The sequence below is a fragment of the Mus caroli genome, chromosome 14 (assembly GCF_900094665.2).
Source record: "Mus caroli chromosome 14, CAROLI_EIJ_v1.1, whole genome shotgun sequence".
NCBI lineage: Eukaryota > Metazoa > Chordata > Mammalia > Rodentia > Muridae > Mus > Mus caroli.
The window spans coordinates 13,207,606-13,226,867 of record NC_034583.1 but is presented as its reverse complement, the minus strand read 5'-3'; the positions used below and the strand labels follow the sequence as shown (position 1 = coordinate 13,226,867).

The following is a 19,262-nucleotide window of genomic DNA, read 5'->3' as shown; positions in this document are numbered from 1 at the left end:
CCAGGCTGGCCTCGAACTCAGAAATCCGCCTGCCTCTGCCTCCCGAGTGCTGGGATTAAAGGCGTGCGCCACCACACCCGGCTATAAGTCCTGTTTCTTGACCGATTGATTATGCAACACAAACCAAGAGGTCCTTCTTGTAAAGAGCTGAATGTGGTGCACACTTAAAGTTCTAGTACAAATGGCTGAGACCTTACTTCATAAGCAAAAATACTGGAGATAATTGCACTGCTGAGAACCTGGCTTTTTTTTTTTAAAGATTTATTTATTTATTATATGTAAGTACACTGTTGCTGTCTTCCGACACACAAGAAGAGGACACCAGATCTCATTACAGATGGTTGTGAGCCACCATGTCATTGCTGGGATTTGAACTCAGGACCTCTAGAAGAGCAGTCACTGCTCTTAACCACTGAGTCATCTCTCCAGCCCCCATCTATTTTGTCTTAAGTAACTGCCTCCTTCCTCTTTGCCTGTTCATTTTCCTATATTCTTTAAGGTATGAACTAAAAGCTTTCTTTGCGTTTCCTAGCCCACTTTAAAAGTCACCTGGCTTTTGTTTCTGTGTTACCTACTTGGTGCTTGTCTTAGTTACTTTTTTGTTGTTGTGAAAAAGCGCCATGGCCAAGGCAACTTATAGAAGAGTTTATTGGGCCTTACGGTTTCGGGGGTTAGTCTATGACGATCATAGGAGGGAACATGGCAGCAGGCATGGTGCTGGAGCAATGGCTAGGAGCTCACAGCTTATCTGAAAGTTGGAGGCAGGAAGAAAGTAATAATAGGCCTGGTGTAGGCTTTTGAAACTTGAAAGCCCACACCCAGTGACTCCTCCCACAAGGCCACGTCTATTAATCCTCTCCAAACAGTTGTACCAATTGAGGATGAAGCATTCACACATGTGATGAGCCTATGGGTCCATTCTCTTCCAAACCACCCCAGACCTATATAAAGATACTTTTATGGGGGAGGGGAATCCTCCCCACTCGTTCCCATTTAGCTCTCTAGTAAACAGCACAAAAAAGAGTTTGTGAACAAGCTACAAACCTGGGCTGCGCAGGTTCTGAGACTATTAAAACCCAACTAGTCTATTAATAACCAGATAAATGCCCCATGACTTGACAGCTGAGTCTTGCTCTGTCGCATGTGTGTCCTTTGGCGACCTGCTCATGGCCTATGCCTCATAGTAACTACCTCCCCCCTCCTTCCTTCGGGGACCTTCCCTCCTCCCCCAGGTCCATCTGCCTCTTCCTGTCCTCTGCCCAATCATGGAGTCTAGTCTTCTATTAACCAATCAGAGATTATTGGGCAGCACGTTGGTTAAGACAGTGCCCCAAGGTTAGGCTGCAGTCTGGACAGTGGCACAGAGCTCAGCTTCTGAATACACGGCGCACAAGACTAACCCTAGAGTGCAGTTTGCTTTATGTCATCTTTTTAGATATTTATCTTCTCAGTAAGACCAAGATAATAGTGATTTTTTTTTTTACTTCTTTATAGAGCCAAAAATATTTTCTTATACTAAGTAAATATCTGCTCATTTTTTATTTTTACATTCATTTATGTATTTATTTTTGTGTGGATGACTATATGAGTACAGGTGTGTACATGTGGTCATACATATATGGAAGTCAGGAGTTGGTTCTCTCTTTCCACCATGTGGGCCCCAGGCAAGTGTCTTTTACCCACTCAGCTTCTCACCGTCCCTCATTTTGTTATTTTGAATTATTCTTTTTCTAACTGGACCTCTGTCTTTGTATGTGGTACGGTTATTCAAGTGTTTATAGACACAATGAATTCACCACTGAATTTCATCAATTTCCTCATTGCTTTGTATATCACATTCACATTTGAAAATTTGACTTTCATAGTGCCAATTCCATTTAGTTTTTTTATATTTTCCTTAAAAGATTTAAGTGAGGGGCTGAAGATACGGCTCAGTGGTTAAGAGCACTGGCTGCTGTTCTAGAGGACCGGGTTCTGTTCCCTGCACCCACACAGCAGTTCACAACCCTTTGTAACTTCAGTTCCAGGGGCTCCAATACCCTCTTCTGGCCTCCGCTGTCATTTCAGACATGTGGTACTTAGACATATATGTAGGCAAAACAGCCATACACATATTAAAAAAAAACTTTTAAAATTATATTTTGTAAATGATTTATGTGAAATGAGATACAGGAATCCTGTAAACCTCCTTCTCATATGTCATTAAACAGGATTTAATTAAAGATCTCAAGTCAGAATTGAGTGGGAATATGGAAGAATTAATCCTTGCGCTGTTCATGCCTTCTACATACTATGATGCCTGGAGCTTACGGAAGGCAATGCAGGTATGCTATCTGATTTTCTACCATGATTTTGTATTGCTTAATATATGTAGCCTCACAAAATTTGATACTTCTGAATTCGCACTGATAGATGAGGCACGGTGATTTTGTATCATTTGGATACAGCTTGGTTATCTTCTGAGCACTTCCTTTGCTTCTGTGTGATCCTCTCCTCATTTCTTGTAGGGAGCAGGAACTCAAGAACGTGTATTGATAGAGATTTTGTGCACAAGAACAAATCAAGAAATTCGAGACATTGTTAGATGTTATCAATTGGAATTTGGACGAGACCTTGAGAAGGACATTAGGTCAGATACCTCGGGACATTTTGAACGTCTCCTCGTGTCCATGTGCCAGGTGAGTATAATATTAATGACTGTTTGTTAGTGAAGGGAACATAGGTTATTATTAGTTAGCTCCTTGAACTATTGCTGTCTTTGTGGAACAACACAGAATGTAGTGGACAGATTTCTTCTAGTTATTACTGAGACTGAGTTCTGTATATCTGACTTTTGTAAGGAATAGAAAAATAACTTCTTTTAGATTTCATTTCATTAACCTTCCTGAGGCTCTGTGGCAAAGATGAAGGCGAAGTCTATGACAGCTTAGCAGTGTCATGTCAGTTAGTGTGTTCCACAGTGCAAGTGCCAGAGGGTAGTGGAGCCATAGGAGGAGAGGCAGGAGTACAGGAGAGTACTGCAGTTGATGTAAGTGCGAGCTTTCCCAAATGCGCCCCAGTTTCCGAATAACAAAGGCTTAAGTATGAGTAAGTGTGTAGGCCATAAGCTCGGGCTTGTTCCCTTAACTAGCTCCTAACTTATGTAATCCATTAAACTATTCTATGTCTGCCACGTGGCTGGTTACTTCTCGGTTTCATGTCTGTCTCCTCGGAGTCCACGTAGCAAATCCTTTCCCTCTACTGACTGTCTCCTCAGAGTTCCTATCTTTCTACCAGTGCCCTCCCCACCTTATTAGCCCTGCCTTTTGCTAGTAGACCATCAGCTTTTTATTGGCAGGTGATGATGCTTCCACACAGTACACAAGACATTCTCTCTACAGTTGGCATCTACCTTATTATTCCCCAGGTATACAGAGAGAGGACAGGAAACACTCCAAGAGGGTATTTGGGATAGTATTAAAAAGAGGAAGATGAGGCTGATGTATTTGACAGACACACAAAAGATTAACCCACTGGTTAAGTATCAGGAGTTACTGGCTGCCTGCGTGTGTACAACACCACAGGATCTCAAGGGACCTAGATGTGGAGGAGGGACTCTGAGGAGCCATGGAGAGAGAGCTACAGAAAGCATACAAGATGTGTTGTGGGTATGGGATCGTGTGCAAAGGCTGGAGCTACAAAAATGAGAAAAGGAAACTGTCGGAAAGACTAAATTCACACAGACAGAGCTGTTGAGTGCAAAGCAGGAGAGGAGGTTAGGAATCAAGGATAGCAGGGGGGCACAGGCAGAGGTGTTGAGTGCAAAGCAGGAGGGAGTCTCAGTTGGGTTGTCTTTATGCAGGGTCCGTGGCCCATCCGAACTTTTCTCAGGTGGGAAAAGCGAAGTCACTTCTTAGAAAATGGAGACTATTGTACTTAAACCCAAGAGACAATTTGAAGTTTCTTCCCTGAGTACCTTTAAAATACTTTTACTTTTATTATTTGTGTTTGCAAGAGAATGCTAGAGGTTTCAGGCCTGGGCTCTGAGCTTCAGCCACCTTTTGAACACATTTTCCTGTGTGATGTTCAGTTACCCTTTCTCATGCCAAGTACTTGTCAAAAGAGACGTCTCTAGCTTTAAGAAGCACCTTCCCATTTTGTTCCTCAGGTGGGCAGTAGGACTTGCCCTCTTCCAGACCCTCACACGTCAATTTTATTGAGTCTTCATGGTAAATTCATTTTTTTTTTGTTTTTGTTTTCTTTTGTTTCTGTTCTTGGGATTGAATAATCTAGGGGTTCATTCATGCAGGGCAGACTGCCTACCTACCACTAAGCTATATTCAGCCCACATAATAAATATGTGTATAATAACAATGTAGTTAGATCTGAAATCTTTTATAGTCCCTTCTTAGAGTGAAATGCCCGGTACAAATCGAGTGCTTGCTGCTTTACACTTTTATAGGAATGGGACTCTACAGAGTGTTTTGATCTCAAATCCTAGCCGAAGAGAATTACCCTTTTTTCATTTGAAAGACAGTTTATAATCCCTTCCTTGTTAAAGACATCTTGTTGTAATTTAGCACTCAAAGCTCTGAAGCCCTCACTCTAACCTTACAAAACCCTGACCATATATTCCAAGGTCCAAAACCAAGTGTCATGGAATAGTGATTTGGAAAGGCGGGGCCTTTGTGGCAGACTTGATGCAGTCACGTTTGATAAATCCCAAAGTGACTAGATTGGAGAAAGAATTTCATCTCTAATTCCTGCCTTCCTCTTGCAGGGAAACCGTGACGAGAGGCAGAGTGTGAACCACCAGATGGCCCAGGAGGACGCTCAGCGTCTCTATCAGGCTGGGGAGGGGAGACTGGGAACGGATGAATCCTGTTTCAACATGATTCTCGCCACAAGGAGCTTCCCTCAGCTGAAGGCCACTATGGAGGCTTATTCCAGGGTGGGTTTGAACTCTCCTGAAGATGTGCTGTTTATTTTAAGATACGAAAATGCTTAACTCTGACATTTTTGTTTGCAGATGGCTAATCGAGATTTGCTAAGCAGTGTAAGCCGAGAATTTTCTGGATACGTTGAAAGTGGTTTGAAGACCATCTGTAAGGCACTTTTGCACTCTACCTTATTTTGTTTTTCACTGAGTGGTTACAGTTGCTGTAGTATCCCCAGGATCTGTTCAGGCAGAAACTGAGTGAATCCTGTATTTTGTATAAGTTTCTATGAGTGACTGATAGTGTGACCAAAAGGATTGTTTGTTTGTTTGTTTGTTTAAGGTGATTTGGCTTTCATTTGTATATCTTTGTTGAGTACTGCAAGAAGACCCCAGTATATCACAGACCTTTTAATGAATGAGAAAGCCCCAAGGAGCTAATAGTACTACCACAAAACATCTTTTTTTATGTAAAATTAATACATAATTTACTTATTTATTGAGACAGGGCTTCATGCTGTAGATCTGGTTGGCCTCGAACTCACAAAGATCCACCTGCCTTTACCTCCTAAGTGCTGGGGTTAATCGCATGCTCTGCATGTATACATAGCACACTGAGCATCATTTTGAGCCCTCAGAACATACCGTACTATTAATAAACACAGTAAATGAGACTCTTTACTATGTTTCTGGTGCCCTGACACCTAGATGTGTGGGACTTCTGTCCATAGATACTACAAGAATAAGAGTATTACTGACACCTTGGTGCTCGCAGTGGGGTGCCTGAAATGTGACTGCACTAACTGGGGCTAACATGATAAAATGCACAGTGTGTGCCCTCTGCCATCTGTGGACACTCACTTTGCTAAGTAACTTTCCAGTGACTCAGAGTTCCAAATGCTATTTTCAAATCTTGGACAGTCTGTTTTCTCTTTAACTATATTCATAGCTTTTTCTCAGCCAAATGATATTGTGTGTGTATGTGTATGGTGATGAGGCTTGAACCTAGGACCTTATGCATGCTAAAGCCCTACCGCTGAGCCATCCCCAGCCCCCAAATGGTACTCTTACGTTTTTACATTTAATTTAACTCTCCCTGTGTGTGAGAGTGTGTACTATGTGTGTTATGGGCGTGTGCACGCCATGGCACACATGGAAAATAGAAGACATTTCATGGAGGTGATTCTTGCCTTCCAGCTCGAAGTGGATCTGGGGGATGGGCTTCAGGATTGTTACAAGCACTTCATCTGCTGAGTCGTTCTCCTGGCTCTAGAAATTACATTGTTAATGTGAAGAGTTCAGATTCCTGTCGTTTCTTCTAGTAAGATGTTACTTAATCTGGGATGCACTTCCTATAGACTTCCTATGGGAAATGTAGAGTCTACATCAGTGCATGTGTTCATGCAAGGCAACTGCATCTCGTGAGCTAAGAGAAAGTAGAGTGCTAGCTACAGGGAATCCTCTAGAATTGGAAGTTGCCTATCTGATTCACCTACAAAGATTAATATATGCTGAGGAAAAGATTATCAACACACTTCAGATTTCTGTTTTAAAAAAAAAATGAAAACCAGGCTTAGTGCATGAAGCCACAGAGGTAGCCTGGCTGGTCCGGCCAGGACCCTGCTCTAAAGCATGTCTGCCTTGCAGTGCAGTGCGCCCTCAACCGCCCTGCCTTCTTTGCTGAACGACTCTACTATTCCATGAAAGGCGCTGGCACGGACGACTCCACCCTGGTCAGGATTGTGGTCACTCGAAGTGAGGTGAGGCAAGGGGACACTTTCTGTCAGATTTTACTTCATTGTGCGTGGTGATTTCTTCATGGGTCTTGATTATGAAACCCTTAGGAAAGATGTGTCCTCTGTGGGGATTTCAGTAGTAAAAGAGACTTCCGCTCTCAGGAAAGACAGCACTAAAGCTTTTATATGTGAGAAGGCCTGTGGAGAATATGGGTTTATGGGAGATTGCTAGTTTTTGTATGTTTGTTTTACTTTTTTAAAAAGAGACTGAGGTCTCATTAACAGTGACTAGACTGGCCCCAAATATTTGGGCGTCAGTGATCTCTTGCCTTGGCTGCATAGTAGCTAGGGCTACAGACATGCATCGTTGTGTCTGCTTTGCTTTTTTTGTTGATTGATTTTTTTATTTTTATTTTTATTTTTTTTTGCAATGCTGGAAATCAAACCAAGGTACTTGTGCATGCTAAGCAGATACTCTGTCGTTGAGCTAAGCTTCAGTTCCGAGCTTAGATAAATCCATTTGGATATCAAAGTTAGCATCCTTATTAATTACAAAATAACCTTTAAATTCAACAGTCTTTACTTTTACTTTTTTGGTTTGTTTTTGGGTTTGGGTTTCTAGGAGGTTTTATTGTTGTTGTTGTTGTTGTTTTGTTATGTTTTTTTTTCCAAGACAGGACTTTTTATGTAGCCTTGGCTGTCCTGGAGCTCACTTTATAGACCAGGCTGACCTAGACGTAACAGAGATCTGCCTGCCTCTGCTTCCCTAGTGCTGGGATTAAAGGCATGTGCCACTATGTCCAGCTTAATATTTTTAATTGAAAGCAAACATTATTAAATAATACTATAGGAGGTAGATTTGTTTGCTGGGGACAAACAAAATTTGGTTATTTGTTTTGTTTTTTTTTTTTTTTGAGATGAGGTTTCTTTACATAGCCATAGAACTCAATATGTAGACTAGACTGATCACAAACATACAAAGGTCTTCTTGAGTGCTGAGATTAAAGGCATGCATTACCACAGCCAGCTTAAAATTTGGGTATATTTAAATCCTTGATGTGTGTTTATTCTTACACCTAAATTCTCTAAGCAGAATCTATTCTATTTTTTTGTTTGTTTCCTTGCTTGGTTTTTTGGAGACAGGGTTTCTCTTTGTAGCCCTGGCTGTCCTGGAACTCACTCTGTAGACCAGGCTGGCCTTGAACTCAGAGATCCACCTGCCTCTGCCTCCCAAGTCCTGGGATTAAAGGTGTGAGACACCACTGTCCGGCCAGAATCTATTCTTAAATTGCAATAAAATATACATAATAAAATTTACTATTCGAACCATTTTTAAGTGTACTGTGGTGGTAAATACAGTCACATTGTTGTACATTGTCACATCATCTAGAACTTTTTACATCTTGCAAAACTGAAAATTTATACTCATGAAATAGTCATGAACAGCCACCCTCTTGCGTCTTCTCTCCCGTCTGTCCTGAGTTGATAACACTAGGTTCCCCGGGTAGATGGAATCATAGAGTTCTTTCACTCCATCTGGGCTTCACAGAATTCCTGCTGCATCATGTGTTGGAAGTTGAATTTTAGGGCAGCGTGTCAACCCACCATGTCTGTGTACGACTGTGTGTCTGTGTATACTTGTCTTGCTTCTGCCTTTGTGTTTGACAAATGATGTTGCTATGCTTGTGGTGCACACTAATCCCTTCAAGTCCCTGCTATTTCGTTTGGAAATTTAGCAAGAAATGGAGTTGCTGGATGATACTATATATAGTTCAGTAGAACCGCCATTTTAAACACCATACAGCTTTGCACAGTAACTACCCCATCTTACATTCCCATTAGGAATGTACACGTGTTTCCATTTCTTGGCATCTGTACCAACACTCACTCTGTTATTAATATTATATAAAGCTGTCCTGTTATCAGATAACTGGTGTTTAGGGATAGCAGATGGTTCTTACATCGCATCTCTCCAGTGCTCTCCATGGCAAATGAGATCTTCAGGGAAGACGGCAGCGCTAGTGTGAATGAGATGGAATGTCAGCCATTTGTCCTTCCCCATTCTGATTGTTATATAGTATTAAGACAACAAAAGCATTTTCTCTTAACAGATTTTTTTTCCATCCTGATATTTCTTACAGATTGACCTTGTTCAGATAAAACAGATGTTCACCCAGATGTATCAGAAGACCCTAAGCACAATGATCGCAAGTGACACGAGTGGAGATTACAGGAAGCTGCTCCTGGCCATTGTTGGCCAGTGAGAAGGGTCCTTTTTCCCTTTAAGGAGTGCAGCTCTTCAGGGCCTATCCTTGCATGCAGTGAGACCTGCATGCGGCCGTCAGACTCCACCTGAGCAGAGTAGTTTTCTACTGAAGACTGGCAGGGCTGGCTGGGTGTGCACATGTTGTTACTGCCTTAATTCTAATGTTAGTTAGGTTTTTTTTCCCTGTATCCAATCAGTGTAAAAGCCATATCAATGACATAGTAATGTAATATTTGTAAAGCTTTGCTCTCACTGCTTTTATTTTAATCCGGATTTCAAATTGAATAAAAGTCACAACAATCTCTAATTCTGTGTAATGTTAAAAGAATGAGAGAATGAGAACGGAGTTTGTTAAAACACGCTGTTATGGTTTGATTGCAGAGTGTGATTTTCAGCTCGGGAATAAACCACAGTAACTCAGGTCAATGGCTGAAGTTTCCTGGGACAAGTGGAATAAAACTCACTCTCAGCTAGTAGTAGTGTAGGACTGACAGGCCATGTAGTGTTCACCTAAATAACACAGTCTATGCAAGCAAGATTGAAACCCCTCTGCATCCCAAGGCCAGCTGGTGCCAGCTGTTAGTAATGAATCCCACTGTGTGGTGGGAGTGCCTTGTGGAACACCACAGAGCTCTGACAGTGATGTCCTGTGCAAGGCTGGCCTTCTAAGCCACTGAGACCCCAGATGTTACATTATCATGGTAACCAGAATGTTTCTGAGGCCAGCAGGAGCTTAACTGGGAGCACAGGAAAGCTTCCTTCTCCTCCTCCTCCCTCTTCCTCCCCTTCCACAGCCCAGGCCCATGAGTAACCTGATTACTTCTGTGTTTCTACCCAATTCCCATGGATGAGGACAAAAGCAAGCACCATTCTACATTTAATTGTCACAGGGAAAATCACTTATAAAAGCCTCTGTTTTCTATCTTGTAAAAACAGATTTTATGTACACGAGTGTTTACCTGCAAACATGTACATGCACCCAGCCACTAGCATGCCTATTTTTCTCACAGAGACCGGGAGAGGGTGTTGGAAACCCTAATATGGAAGCTATAGATGCTTGTGAACTAGTGTGTGAGTGCTGGCATCTGAACCCAGGTCCTCTGTGTTTATTAGAGTAGAAAAGTGAAAAGCTATCGTCTGAGCTTTAATCTTAAGATAAATGTTTAAACAGTAAGTTTGGTCCTGTGACTTTACAGAAACAATAAAATTGTACAGTACTTCTTAAAAACCACAGCTCTTTTGACCTAGAGTAATTTGTATGTTTTTTTTAAGAAAACAAACTTATTTTTATGGATATAATCTTTTGCCTATCTATATGCATGTCTGTGTACCATGCATGCCTGGTGCCTGAGGAATCCAGAAGAGGGCACTAGATATCCTGAAAATAGAGAGATGGTTGTGAGCTACCATGTGAGTACTGGGACTTGAACCTAGGTCCTCTGGAAGATCAAGCAGTGATCTTAATCATAATGCCAGCTTTCCAGCTCCTTGGTTGTGTATTTTGGTGGTGGTTGTTTTTTAAAGGTTTATTATATTTATATGAGTACACTGTAGCTGTCTTCAGACACACAAGAAGAGGGCATCAGATCCCATTATAGATGATTATGAAGCACCATATGAGCCATGGAGTGGTTGCTAGGAATTGAACTCGGGTCCTCTGGAAGAGCAGTCAGTGCTCTTAACCACTGAGACATCTTTCCAGCCCTGTGTATTTTTGTTTTTTAAAGATAGTCTTGTTTCAGAGTTAGTGGCTGGCTTTGAATTTGGAATCTTCCTGTCTTAAGCCTTTCAAGTGCCAGGCATAGGCATATGCTGCCATGTCCAGCCCTAGTGCTTAACTAACATGTAAATGACAAATTTTAAATTTGCTTATATTTAAGTACACAGTATAGTCTTTGATAGAACTAAACTTGTGTAATGTTTTTCACAATTTTAAACTGTCACATATTTGAGAGAGACACAGACAGGGAGGGAGTAAACTTAGGGTCTATCTACAGTTCATGTTTCAAGTGTGGGGTGCTACATCGTTGTAAATTGTAGTGGCCACTTCTCTAGAACTTAAGAGTTGAAAGTTTGTTCTCTTGAACAACTCCCATTTTTATGAGCTTTGTCCCAGCAACCATCATTGCTCTGTTAATACGAGTCCTATATACTCATACTATAAATGCCTAGCGTATTTGTTCCTCAAGTTTGTGGTTCATCTGCATTATAGTATTGTTCCTTTGTTTTTTGTGCTTGTCTGTTTTGAGACAGGGTATTACATTGGAGCCCTGACTTGGAGGCCTGGAACTTGTTGTATCGACCAAGCTAGCCTCCAGCTCAGGGCCCTGTCTGCTACCGCCTTCATAGTGCTGGGTCTGAAGGTGTGCATCACCACACCTGGCTCACCTGCATTGTGGTAAATGGAGGGAAGTGGGTAGAATTTCCTTCTTCAAAGACTGAATATTTTGTTATGTATTTACATATCACAGTTTTGTGTGCGTACACATATACATTCCTGTGAGCGTTGTTACATATGCGTTCATGAAGTGTTGTATATACCACAGTGTGTAGAGGTCAGAGCACAACCTTGTTTTGAGATAGTCCCTTCTCAACTGCTCTGCATACCACCTATCTGACTTGATCTCCAAAGAGTCCCCAGTCCCTACTTCCCATCCTGATGTAATTAGCAGGGATGGTGGACACGCGCTCAGCTTCACATGCCCTCTTGTGCCTTGAACTCAGATCCCCACCATTCCATAGCAAGCGCCTGAGGTGTCTGCGTCCCTGCAAGTAAGACTGAATAAGTGAATTGGTTCACCAAGCTGGACTTGGTTGACCTGCGTGCTCTTTACCTCCTTGGATTGTCTTGGCCATCTTGTTCAGATCTGTTGGTCAGGATTGTTAGGTGTGTACTTGTCACTCTTGATTTGTTTCCTTTGGCCTGTATTATCTGTCCTTGTTCCTTAATACTTTATAGGCCAATCCTTCTATAGGACATTATGAAATAGGGAAGTGTGAATCCTCTTAATTTCTGACAAAGTCAGTAGTGTTTTTTTTAAAGACTTATGTTTCGAATTATGTGTGTGAATATGTGTCTTTGTGTGGGTATATGCACATGGATGCAGGTGGCCATGAAGACTAGAGGCATCAGGTGACCTGGGGGTCCCCTAGAACTAGAGTCACTTCTGAGCCACCCAGCATGGGTGCTGTGAACCAGGCTTGGGCCTCTGCAAGAGCACATCACACTCTTGTGGCCTGTCACACCAGCCTGTCAGTTATGATTTTGATAGCAATTGCTTAGACCTTGTACATATACTTCTGATTATATTATTAGATATGGCCATTGCTGGGGGCCAAACTTAGCGGGTGTAGAGTGTGCTTTGCAAGCACAGAAAGCACTTGGCTATGTGGCCCTATCTGGCCTGGAACTTGCTGTGCATACCAAGTTGAGAATCAACTTTTTTTAAAAGATTTATTTTTATTTCTTCCCTTTGCAAGTACTGACACTCACACCAGAAGGAGGCACTGACCACTTGGGGCTGGAGTTGCTCCTTGTAGGTACTGGGAGTTGAGATTGGGCCCTCTGGAAGAGTGCAAGATCTCCTAAATGCTGAACCATCTATAGATCCAAGAGCAGCATCTAAGATACAGGTATTTTGAGAAAAGATCTAAATTACTAGTTTACTTTTCAAGGGCAGACGATTTTTATATTGTCCAGTATGGCCTCAAACACCCACTCAAGCAATCCTTAAGCAATCCTTTTTTGCCTCAGACTCCCAAGTAGCTAGAACTAGAGACAAGGGCCAGGGCACCCTGCTAAAATGGGTGTTGTTTAGTAAAGACTTTTTTTTTTTTTTTTTGAGACATCTAAGTAGGTTTCTTTCCTTAAAGTTCCTTTTAATTTTATCATTCTGTTTTTTGTGGATAATGAAATTAATCGTTAAGGAAAAAGACTTGAAAGGTGGAAAGTTAAATTTTTACCCAAACTTGCAAAGGAGAAACACCCAAGGGGCGTGGTTTTCAGAGCACAAGCCAAATTTGCAACCTCCTTCCTCGAGGTGGGAAAAAACAAGTTCTCGCGAGAGCTAGCTGGTTGCTATAGTTACAGAAAACAACCAGCGTCTGCCTCAGGTAAGCTAGTAACTCCCTTTCAGGGGCTATAGGTGAAGCTGTTGCTCCCACTCCCCAGATCTTTTCTTCTAGGATTCTGAGCTCTTTCCCTTCAGCTAAGACCAGGCTGAAGTTCTAGCTCAGCCCAGCTGTGCCCAAGATCCCGCTTCACCCAGAGCTGGATCCAGTCCCATCTCCTTCCTCTATGCTATCCCCAAGTCGATTGGTAGCTGTCCTGCCTCTGAGCCTGTGACTAGAAATGGACGCCTTGTTGAGGGCAAGAACAATAGTTGGGCATCCATGCAAGGTCACAGTTACTCAGTAGGAAAGTCGTCAGTCTCCACGGCTGGGACTGTGGATCTGGTTCCGTGAAGTGTCTGCACCGCGTGCCTGAGGCTCTTATCTGCTTAACACTGCAAGGTAAACCACCACAGCGCCACCACATCCTCGTAAACAAAACCAAAGTCCCAGACGGAGAACGAGCTGAATTCACAGCCCCGGCGACTGTTCCTGAGTTGGAGACAATCTTCATCGACTATGAAATGTACAAAGTGAATAAATAGCCTTGGTAGCTGCTTTAAGAAAGATGAACAGAAGAGAATAAGACAGTGAATGTGAAGGTTCCAAAGTGATTATATGCATGCACTGGGGCAGGGAGGGAGGCACCCTAAGCCAGAGCACAGACTAGATACCAGGGAGAATCTATCAGCTCTGCTGAGACTAGAGTGTTGGGCGCAGTAATGCAGCTGAGTTCTCTCTGCTTTGATCTTTAGATTTATTGTTATATTATAATCCAAACATACTGAGATACTTTATTTGCTTTTTGATCTTTGCCTTTGAACTTTTGACTTTTTCTTTCTTTCTGCCCAGAACAGCCTTCATCTTACACTATTTTAGCTCCAGGTCGCCTCTGGTGAGATGTTCCTGGTACACACATTCACATGTGCACACTCAGATCCAGTTAGGTCCCAGCTACAGCACACCCTGCTCCATGATGGGCTGGTAAGATAGCAGACTTGCCTGAAACTCACTCTCCTCTTTCTATCTGTGTGGCATATGTGAAGGCTATAGAGTGTACCAAGGCATAATTGAAAACTAGTTCCCTCCCCACTCCCCAGTCATCTGTCAGACTGTCTGTCACAAAGCTTACACCTCTTGGTCTATCAACATGTCTCTCTTCCTCACTAGACTTGGGGGCTTATATCACCTCAGCATCTGTCCCTGTCCCTAACTTAATGCAGTTTTAAATGATTTTGACAGAAATGGAATGGATTAGAATAAAAAAGTTAGACTCAAAGGTGTATTAGTTTGGCACAAGGAACCCAGATGAGCTAGCTCATATGGTACAGATCCCTAATACATACTTGATAAGAACATTGCCAGTGCCACTGAGACCCTGAAAGGGCCTGGAAGCATTTGTGTGACAAATCAGTCTTTTAGGCAAGGGCAAGACTGAGGGAGTCACTGGGAAATGGCATGGTGACTGTGAAGCCTGAAGGCGTTACCTGTCCCACATGGATGCACACAGTAGGTCCTCACAGATAGGTTCTTCTTCAGGTTTCAAATTTATTTTCGGTAAACACATGAAACAAATCTATGACAGATCCACACATCGTAGTCCTTGTACTTTGTTTAGATTCTCTCTCCCATTTCTCTGACTTTTCCCTTCCCTCCCCCAAGCCCAAACAGTCCCACATCTGCTTTCCTGTAATGTGTGTTTAAACCTCGGTGCTGCCTAGGGGAGGGAAGATGTGGTGTTTGTCTCTTTTTCCTTGCATTATCCATCTTTATCTCTCCTCCCTTAGTACCCTCCTTCTACACACCCAATTCTATCTCTTGTCATGTATATATTACATGTTTAAATGTAAATACTTCATATGAGAGAAAATACACACATTTGTCTTTCTGAATCTGAGATGTTTTCCTTAACATCATCATATACAATTCCATTCATTTTTTTCTGTTAATGTAAGTTCATTATTCTTTACACTTTACTGTATATATAATGTATATAGTTCTTTTTTTTTATTTCTTCTTCTTTTTTTTTTTTTCTTCTCGAGATAGGGTTTCTCTGTATAGCCCTGATTGTCCTGGACCTCATGCTGTAGACCAAACTGGCCTCAAACTCAGAAATCCTCCTGCCTCTGCCTCCCAAGTGCTGGGATTAAAGGAGTGTGCTACCACTATCTGGCTAATGTCTATGGTTCTTATATAATATTTTCTCCATTTGTCTTGTGAGCTTCCAGGCTGGTTCCATACCTTGGCTCTTGTGAATAGTGATACAATGGACATGAGGTACAAATGTCTCTGTGTATGATGGATAATATGACAATTTTATTTCTTCCTTTTTGATATGTATGGGTGTTTTGCTCGAATGTATGTCTGTGCACCACATAATATCTCTGGTGTCCTTGGAGGTCAGAAGAGGGCATCAGATCCAGGGGATCTGGAATTACAGAGAGTTGTGAGCCACCATGTAGGTGCTGGGATGGAACCTGAGTTCCCGGAAGAGCAGCCGGTGCTCTTCACCCTCAGCCATGTCTCTCACCTGCCATTATTACTTTTGTGAGGAACCTCCATATGGATTTTCATAGTGGCTGTGCTAGTTTACTTTCCTGGCAGTGATGTACAAGGCTTTTCCTCATCATCTTCCACTTTGGATTAAAGTAGAAAACCCAATCTTTAAGATGAGAGAGAGAGAGAGAGAGAGAGAGAGAGAGAGAGAGAGAGAGAGAGAGAGAGAGAGAGAGAGAGAGAGAGAGAGAGAGAGAGAGAGAGAGAGAGAGAGAGGTGCAGGGGCAGGGGGAGGGAGAGGGGGAGGGATGGTTCCCTTGTCAGTCCTTACACAGTGTGCATCCCTGAAGGCCGGGATTCCACCCCTAGCACAGCATACTCTTAAATAATCCCAGGAGGCAGAGGTAGGGGAATCAGGAGTTCAAAATCAGCCTTAGCTATCTTAGTTTCTTTTTTGTTTTTGTGGTTTTTTTCTTTTAATTGTGATAGAATACTCTGACAGTGGTGACTTAAGGTGGAAAGGCTTGATCTTGGCCCACAGTTCCAGGTTACAGTCCATCATGGTGGTGAACCTAGTCACACTTGTCAGCCATCAAAGAGAAGCGTGTGCTGCTGCTAGTGCTCAGCTGGCTTTCTCTGTTCATACAGGATCCCAAGGCCAGGGAGTGGAGCCCCACCGGGGCTCAGTCTCTCCACTTCAGCACGACCAAAACTAGCTCCTACAGGCACACAACTTCAGGAGTGTAGAGAGTTCTCAAGCTGACAGTACTAAGTTTCACAGGGCTAACCTAGGCTATATGAGATCCTGTCTCAAAACAAGCATACATTTATTATCTATCTATCTATCTATCTATCTATCTATCTATCTATCTATCTGGTGGGAAGGGTTTGTCTGTGTAGTCCTGGGTGACTGGTTTTGAACTCACTATGTAGACCAGGTTGCCCTAGAACTCACAATCCTCCAGCCTCAGCTTCCTGCGTGTCAAAGTTACAGGGGTGTATGCTGTCACACCTGGACAACAATTTAGCTTTGAAATTGTTTGTAAAATTATTTGAAAATATCAATGTAGAGACATAAGCCTTTGCCATTTCAAGTTTCCATAGACCTGGGACATAATCTTGGAAGGGAGCCTCCCATACGTGGGAACGTGGGTGGAAGGAACAGTGAGCAATGGCAGTCCGAGTCTCTGCCTTCTGATCATTTGCATTTCATGGGCCACTTATGTGTTGAGGAACTTTTAACATCAGTTAGTGGAGCCATGCCTATGACAACTTCCTGAAAGCACTTCGTGTCCAACAGCAGAGGTGGCAAAGAGTGGGTTAAAAAGTAGGTTAAGCAGGGATAAACAATGCTAGCCTGTAATGTGTCTGCAGCTCCTGTGGTCCTGGGTATGATGTTGTCCACGAGGAAACAAACTCATCTGTTATCTTCATAGAGGCCAAAGAAGACCAGAAAGACTTTGACCAAGTGCAGACATGGACCAGACGTCAAGCACAATGAAAACTGTGCACATTACTGTGACAAATGGATATGATTTGGTAAATTGACTCTTGAAAACCCAGAGTCCCTATTCAGAGCATGGGGACTGGGGGACAAGACCAAAGTTCTGTGTAATCTCCCTCTAAGCAGAGTGATCTTCTCAAGGTGTTCCATGTTGGTAGTCTGTACTCTGCGAGTCATTACGCGGCATGTCTAGAATAGAATACCTGGCCTTTTGAATGCTAAATTTAACAAGGTTTAAACAAATCATTTCTGTTTTGCTATGTAATTTCTTCCCCCTTACCCTTTCTTCTGAGACAGAGGTTCACTAGCTGAGTCTCCCTCAAATTCACAGCAGTCCTTCAGTTTCAACCTCATAGTTGCTGAAATTACAGCTCGAGCCACACCATCTGACTTAGAATTCCTTTCTTCCCTTTCTTCTGAAAAGGATCTAAACTATTCCTGCATTCTCCCTCTGAGTAATCTCATTTCAGAATTTCAAGTAATAGACTTCTAATAACCACTAAGAATTAGGTGAATAATAAAATGGGAAAATATTCAATGTCCTGAAGTTTACAGAGCTATTGTTTAAAAGGGCATAGTTAATAAGTTGCTTGTTTAATAATGCACATATAAAAATATATACATGTTAACCGGACAGTGGTGGTGCACCCAATACTTGGGAGTCAGAGGCAGGCAGATTTCTGAGTTCGAGGCCAGTCTGGTCTTCAGAGTGAATTCCAGGACAGCCAGGGCTACACAGAGAAACCCTGTCTTGAAAAACCAATATATATATATATATATATATATATATATATATACATATATATATATACACATATATATACATACATATTCACAGAAGCAAAAAAAATATTCTAAATGTTAATAGTCCCTGCACAATAAAGCCTCAGGATTTTATTTCCCTGTGTAGTTTCTTTTTCCTCACTTTTTAAAGATGTATGGCATTTGAAACTGTAACGTGATGTTTGTGCCCACAGAAAGGCTTCAAAGGAGACACCCCAGTTACTTTTGTCCGTGCAGAATTCAACCAGACAGTTCTTGGAGACTCTTCAAAAGTCACTGTCTCTCCTGAAGGAACTGCGAAGTACAGCTTTACTAGCAGCATTGACCTCAGCCCAGACGGGGGCAGTGCTTTAGACGACCTCGCCCACAAGCCATTATTCTGTAAGTCTCCTGGTTCTAAGTGCCTTGCAAGGAGCTTCTGAGCGCGGAGTCCCTGGGATGGGAGTAGTGCCAGCTTCACCGCCCCACTCCCGGTCATCCACTCCCTCAGTCCTCCTCCCAATCCTTACCGTTGCCAGGTTTTAGGAAGAAAAACCCAAAGAACTCGATACAAGCTTTAAAATCACCCATTGTTTATTTGACATTCAAGCCTAACTGGGTATCCTGTATTACCTGTGCTTTTGTATATACACCATCAAGAGTGGCCATTTTTCATTTGCCTCTCTGGCTAAATTTTCAATTCCTAGCAATATCTGTAGCATAACAAGCATTCAGAGTCTCTGTGGAGTGAGGCAGGTGGAGAGATGAGTGGTTTCTGCGTCTGTGTTTTCCTGGTTTCCATGTAGACTTTATGTCTTTATAGCTGATGTAATTGTTACACTGTGTGCTAGGTCTTTTACTTTGTTTCGTTTTAATCTGATCTCCCCCTCCCCCTCCCTCTCTCTGTGTATGTGTGTGTGTGTGTGTTGTGCGCACATGTATTTTGGAGCATATGTGAGAGAAGAGGCCAAGGATCAATGTTCGGTGTCTTCCTGTATTACTGTTCACCTTGGCTTTGGAGATAGGGTCTCTCCTTGGCTATCCAGTTAGCTCCAGGAATCTACCTATGTCAAGATTGCCCCACCCCTACCCTAACCACAACCATGGCACCTCATATAAAATCATTTAGTTGTAGCTTGTTTACATTCAGGATTTAGTTCATTATCGTCATGGTGGGAAGTATGGCAGCACACAGGCAGACATGGTGCTGGAGAAGGAGCTCAGAGTTCTACATCCAGATCAGGAGGCAGCAGGAAGAAAGAGAGATTCTAGGCCTGGCATGAGCATGTGAAACCCCAAAATCCACTCTCAGTGACACACTTCCTCCAACCAGGCCACACCTCCTAATGCCACTCTGTGAGCATTCCAGTATATGAGCCGATGGGGGGGGCATTCTTTTTTTTAAATTTTTAATATTTTTTATTACGTATTTTCCTCAATTACATTACCAATGCTATCCCAAAAGTCCCCCAT

General features: G+C 42.5%; 2 protein-coding genes across 10 annotated transcripts in view; both read left to right on the top strand.

The window, feature by feature from the left end:
* Nucleotides 1-9,224, top strand: part of Anxa7 (annexin A7) — a 26,036-nt gene extending 16,812 nt beyond the window's left edge. For all 6 annotated transcript variants that reach the window (XM_029469069.1, XM_029469068.1, XM_021181706.2 and 3 more), the window contains 6 exons: nucleotides 2,211-2,324; nucleotides 2,508-2,678; nucleotides 4,760-4,930; nucleotides 5,009-5,084; nucleotides 6,563-6,675; nucleotides 8,793-9,224. In XM_029469069.1, coding sequence (XP_029324929.1) covers nucleotides 2,211-2,324; nucleotides 2,508-2,678; nucleotides 4,760-4,930; nucleotides 5,009-5,084; nucleotides 6,563-6,675; nucleotides 8,793-8,915 — 768 coding nt within the window. In that variant the 3' untranslated portion in view covers nucleotides 8,916-9,224. The remainder of the gene's footprint in view (nucleotides 1-2,210; nucleotides 2,325-2,507; nucleotides 2,679-4,759; nucleotides 4,931-5,008; nucleotides 5,085-6,562; nucleotides 6,676-8,792) is intronic.
* A 3,783-nt stretch (nucleotides 9,225-13,007) lies between these two features.
* Nucleotides 13,008-19,262, top strand: part of Cfap70 (cilia and flagella associated protein 70) — a 60,426-nt gene continuing 54,171 nt past the window's right edge. The window contains exons 1-3 of one of the 4 annotated variants that reach the window (XM_021182103.2): nucleotides 13,008-13,030; nucleotides 16,960-17,062; nucleotides 18,005-18,191. In XM_021182103.2, the coding sequence (XP_021037762.1) occupies nucleotides 17,000-17,062; nucleotides 18,005-18,191 (250 nt within the window). In that variant the 5' untranslated portion in view covers nucleotides 13,008-13,030; nucleotides 16,960-16,999. The other 3 variants (XM_021182102.2, XM_021182104.2, XM_021182101.2) reach the window with 3 other exon arrangements.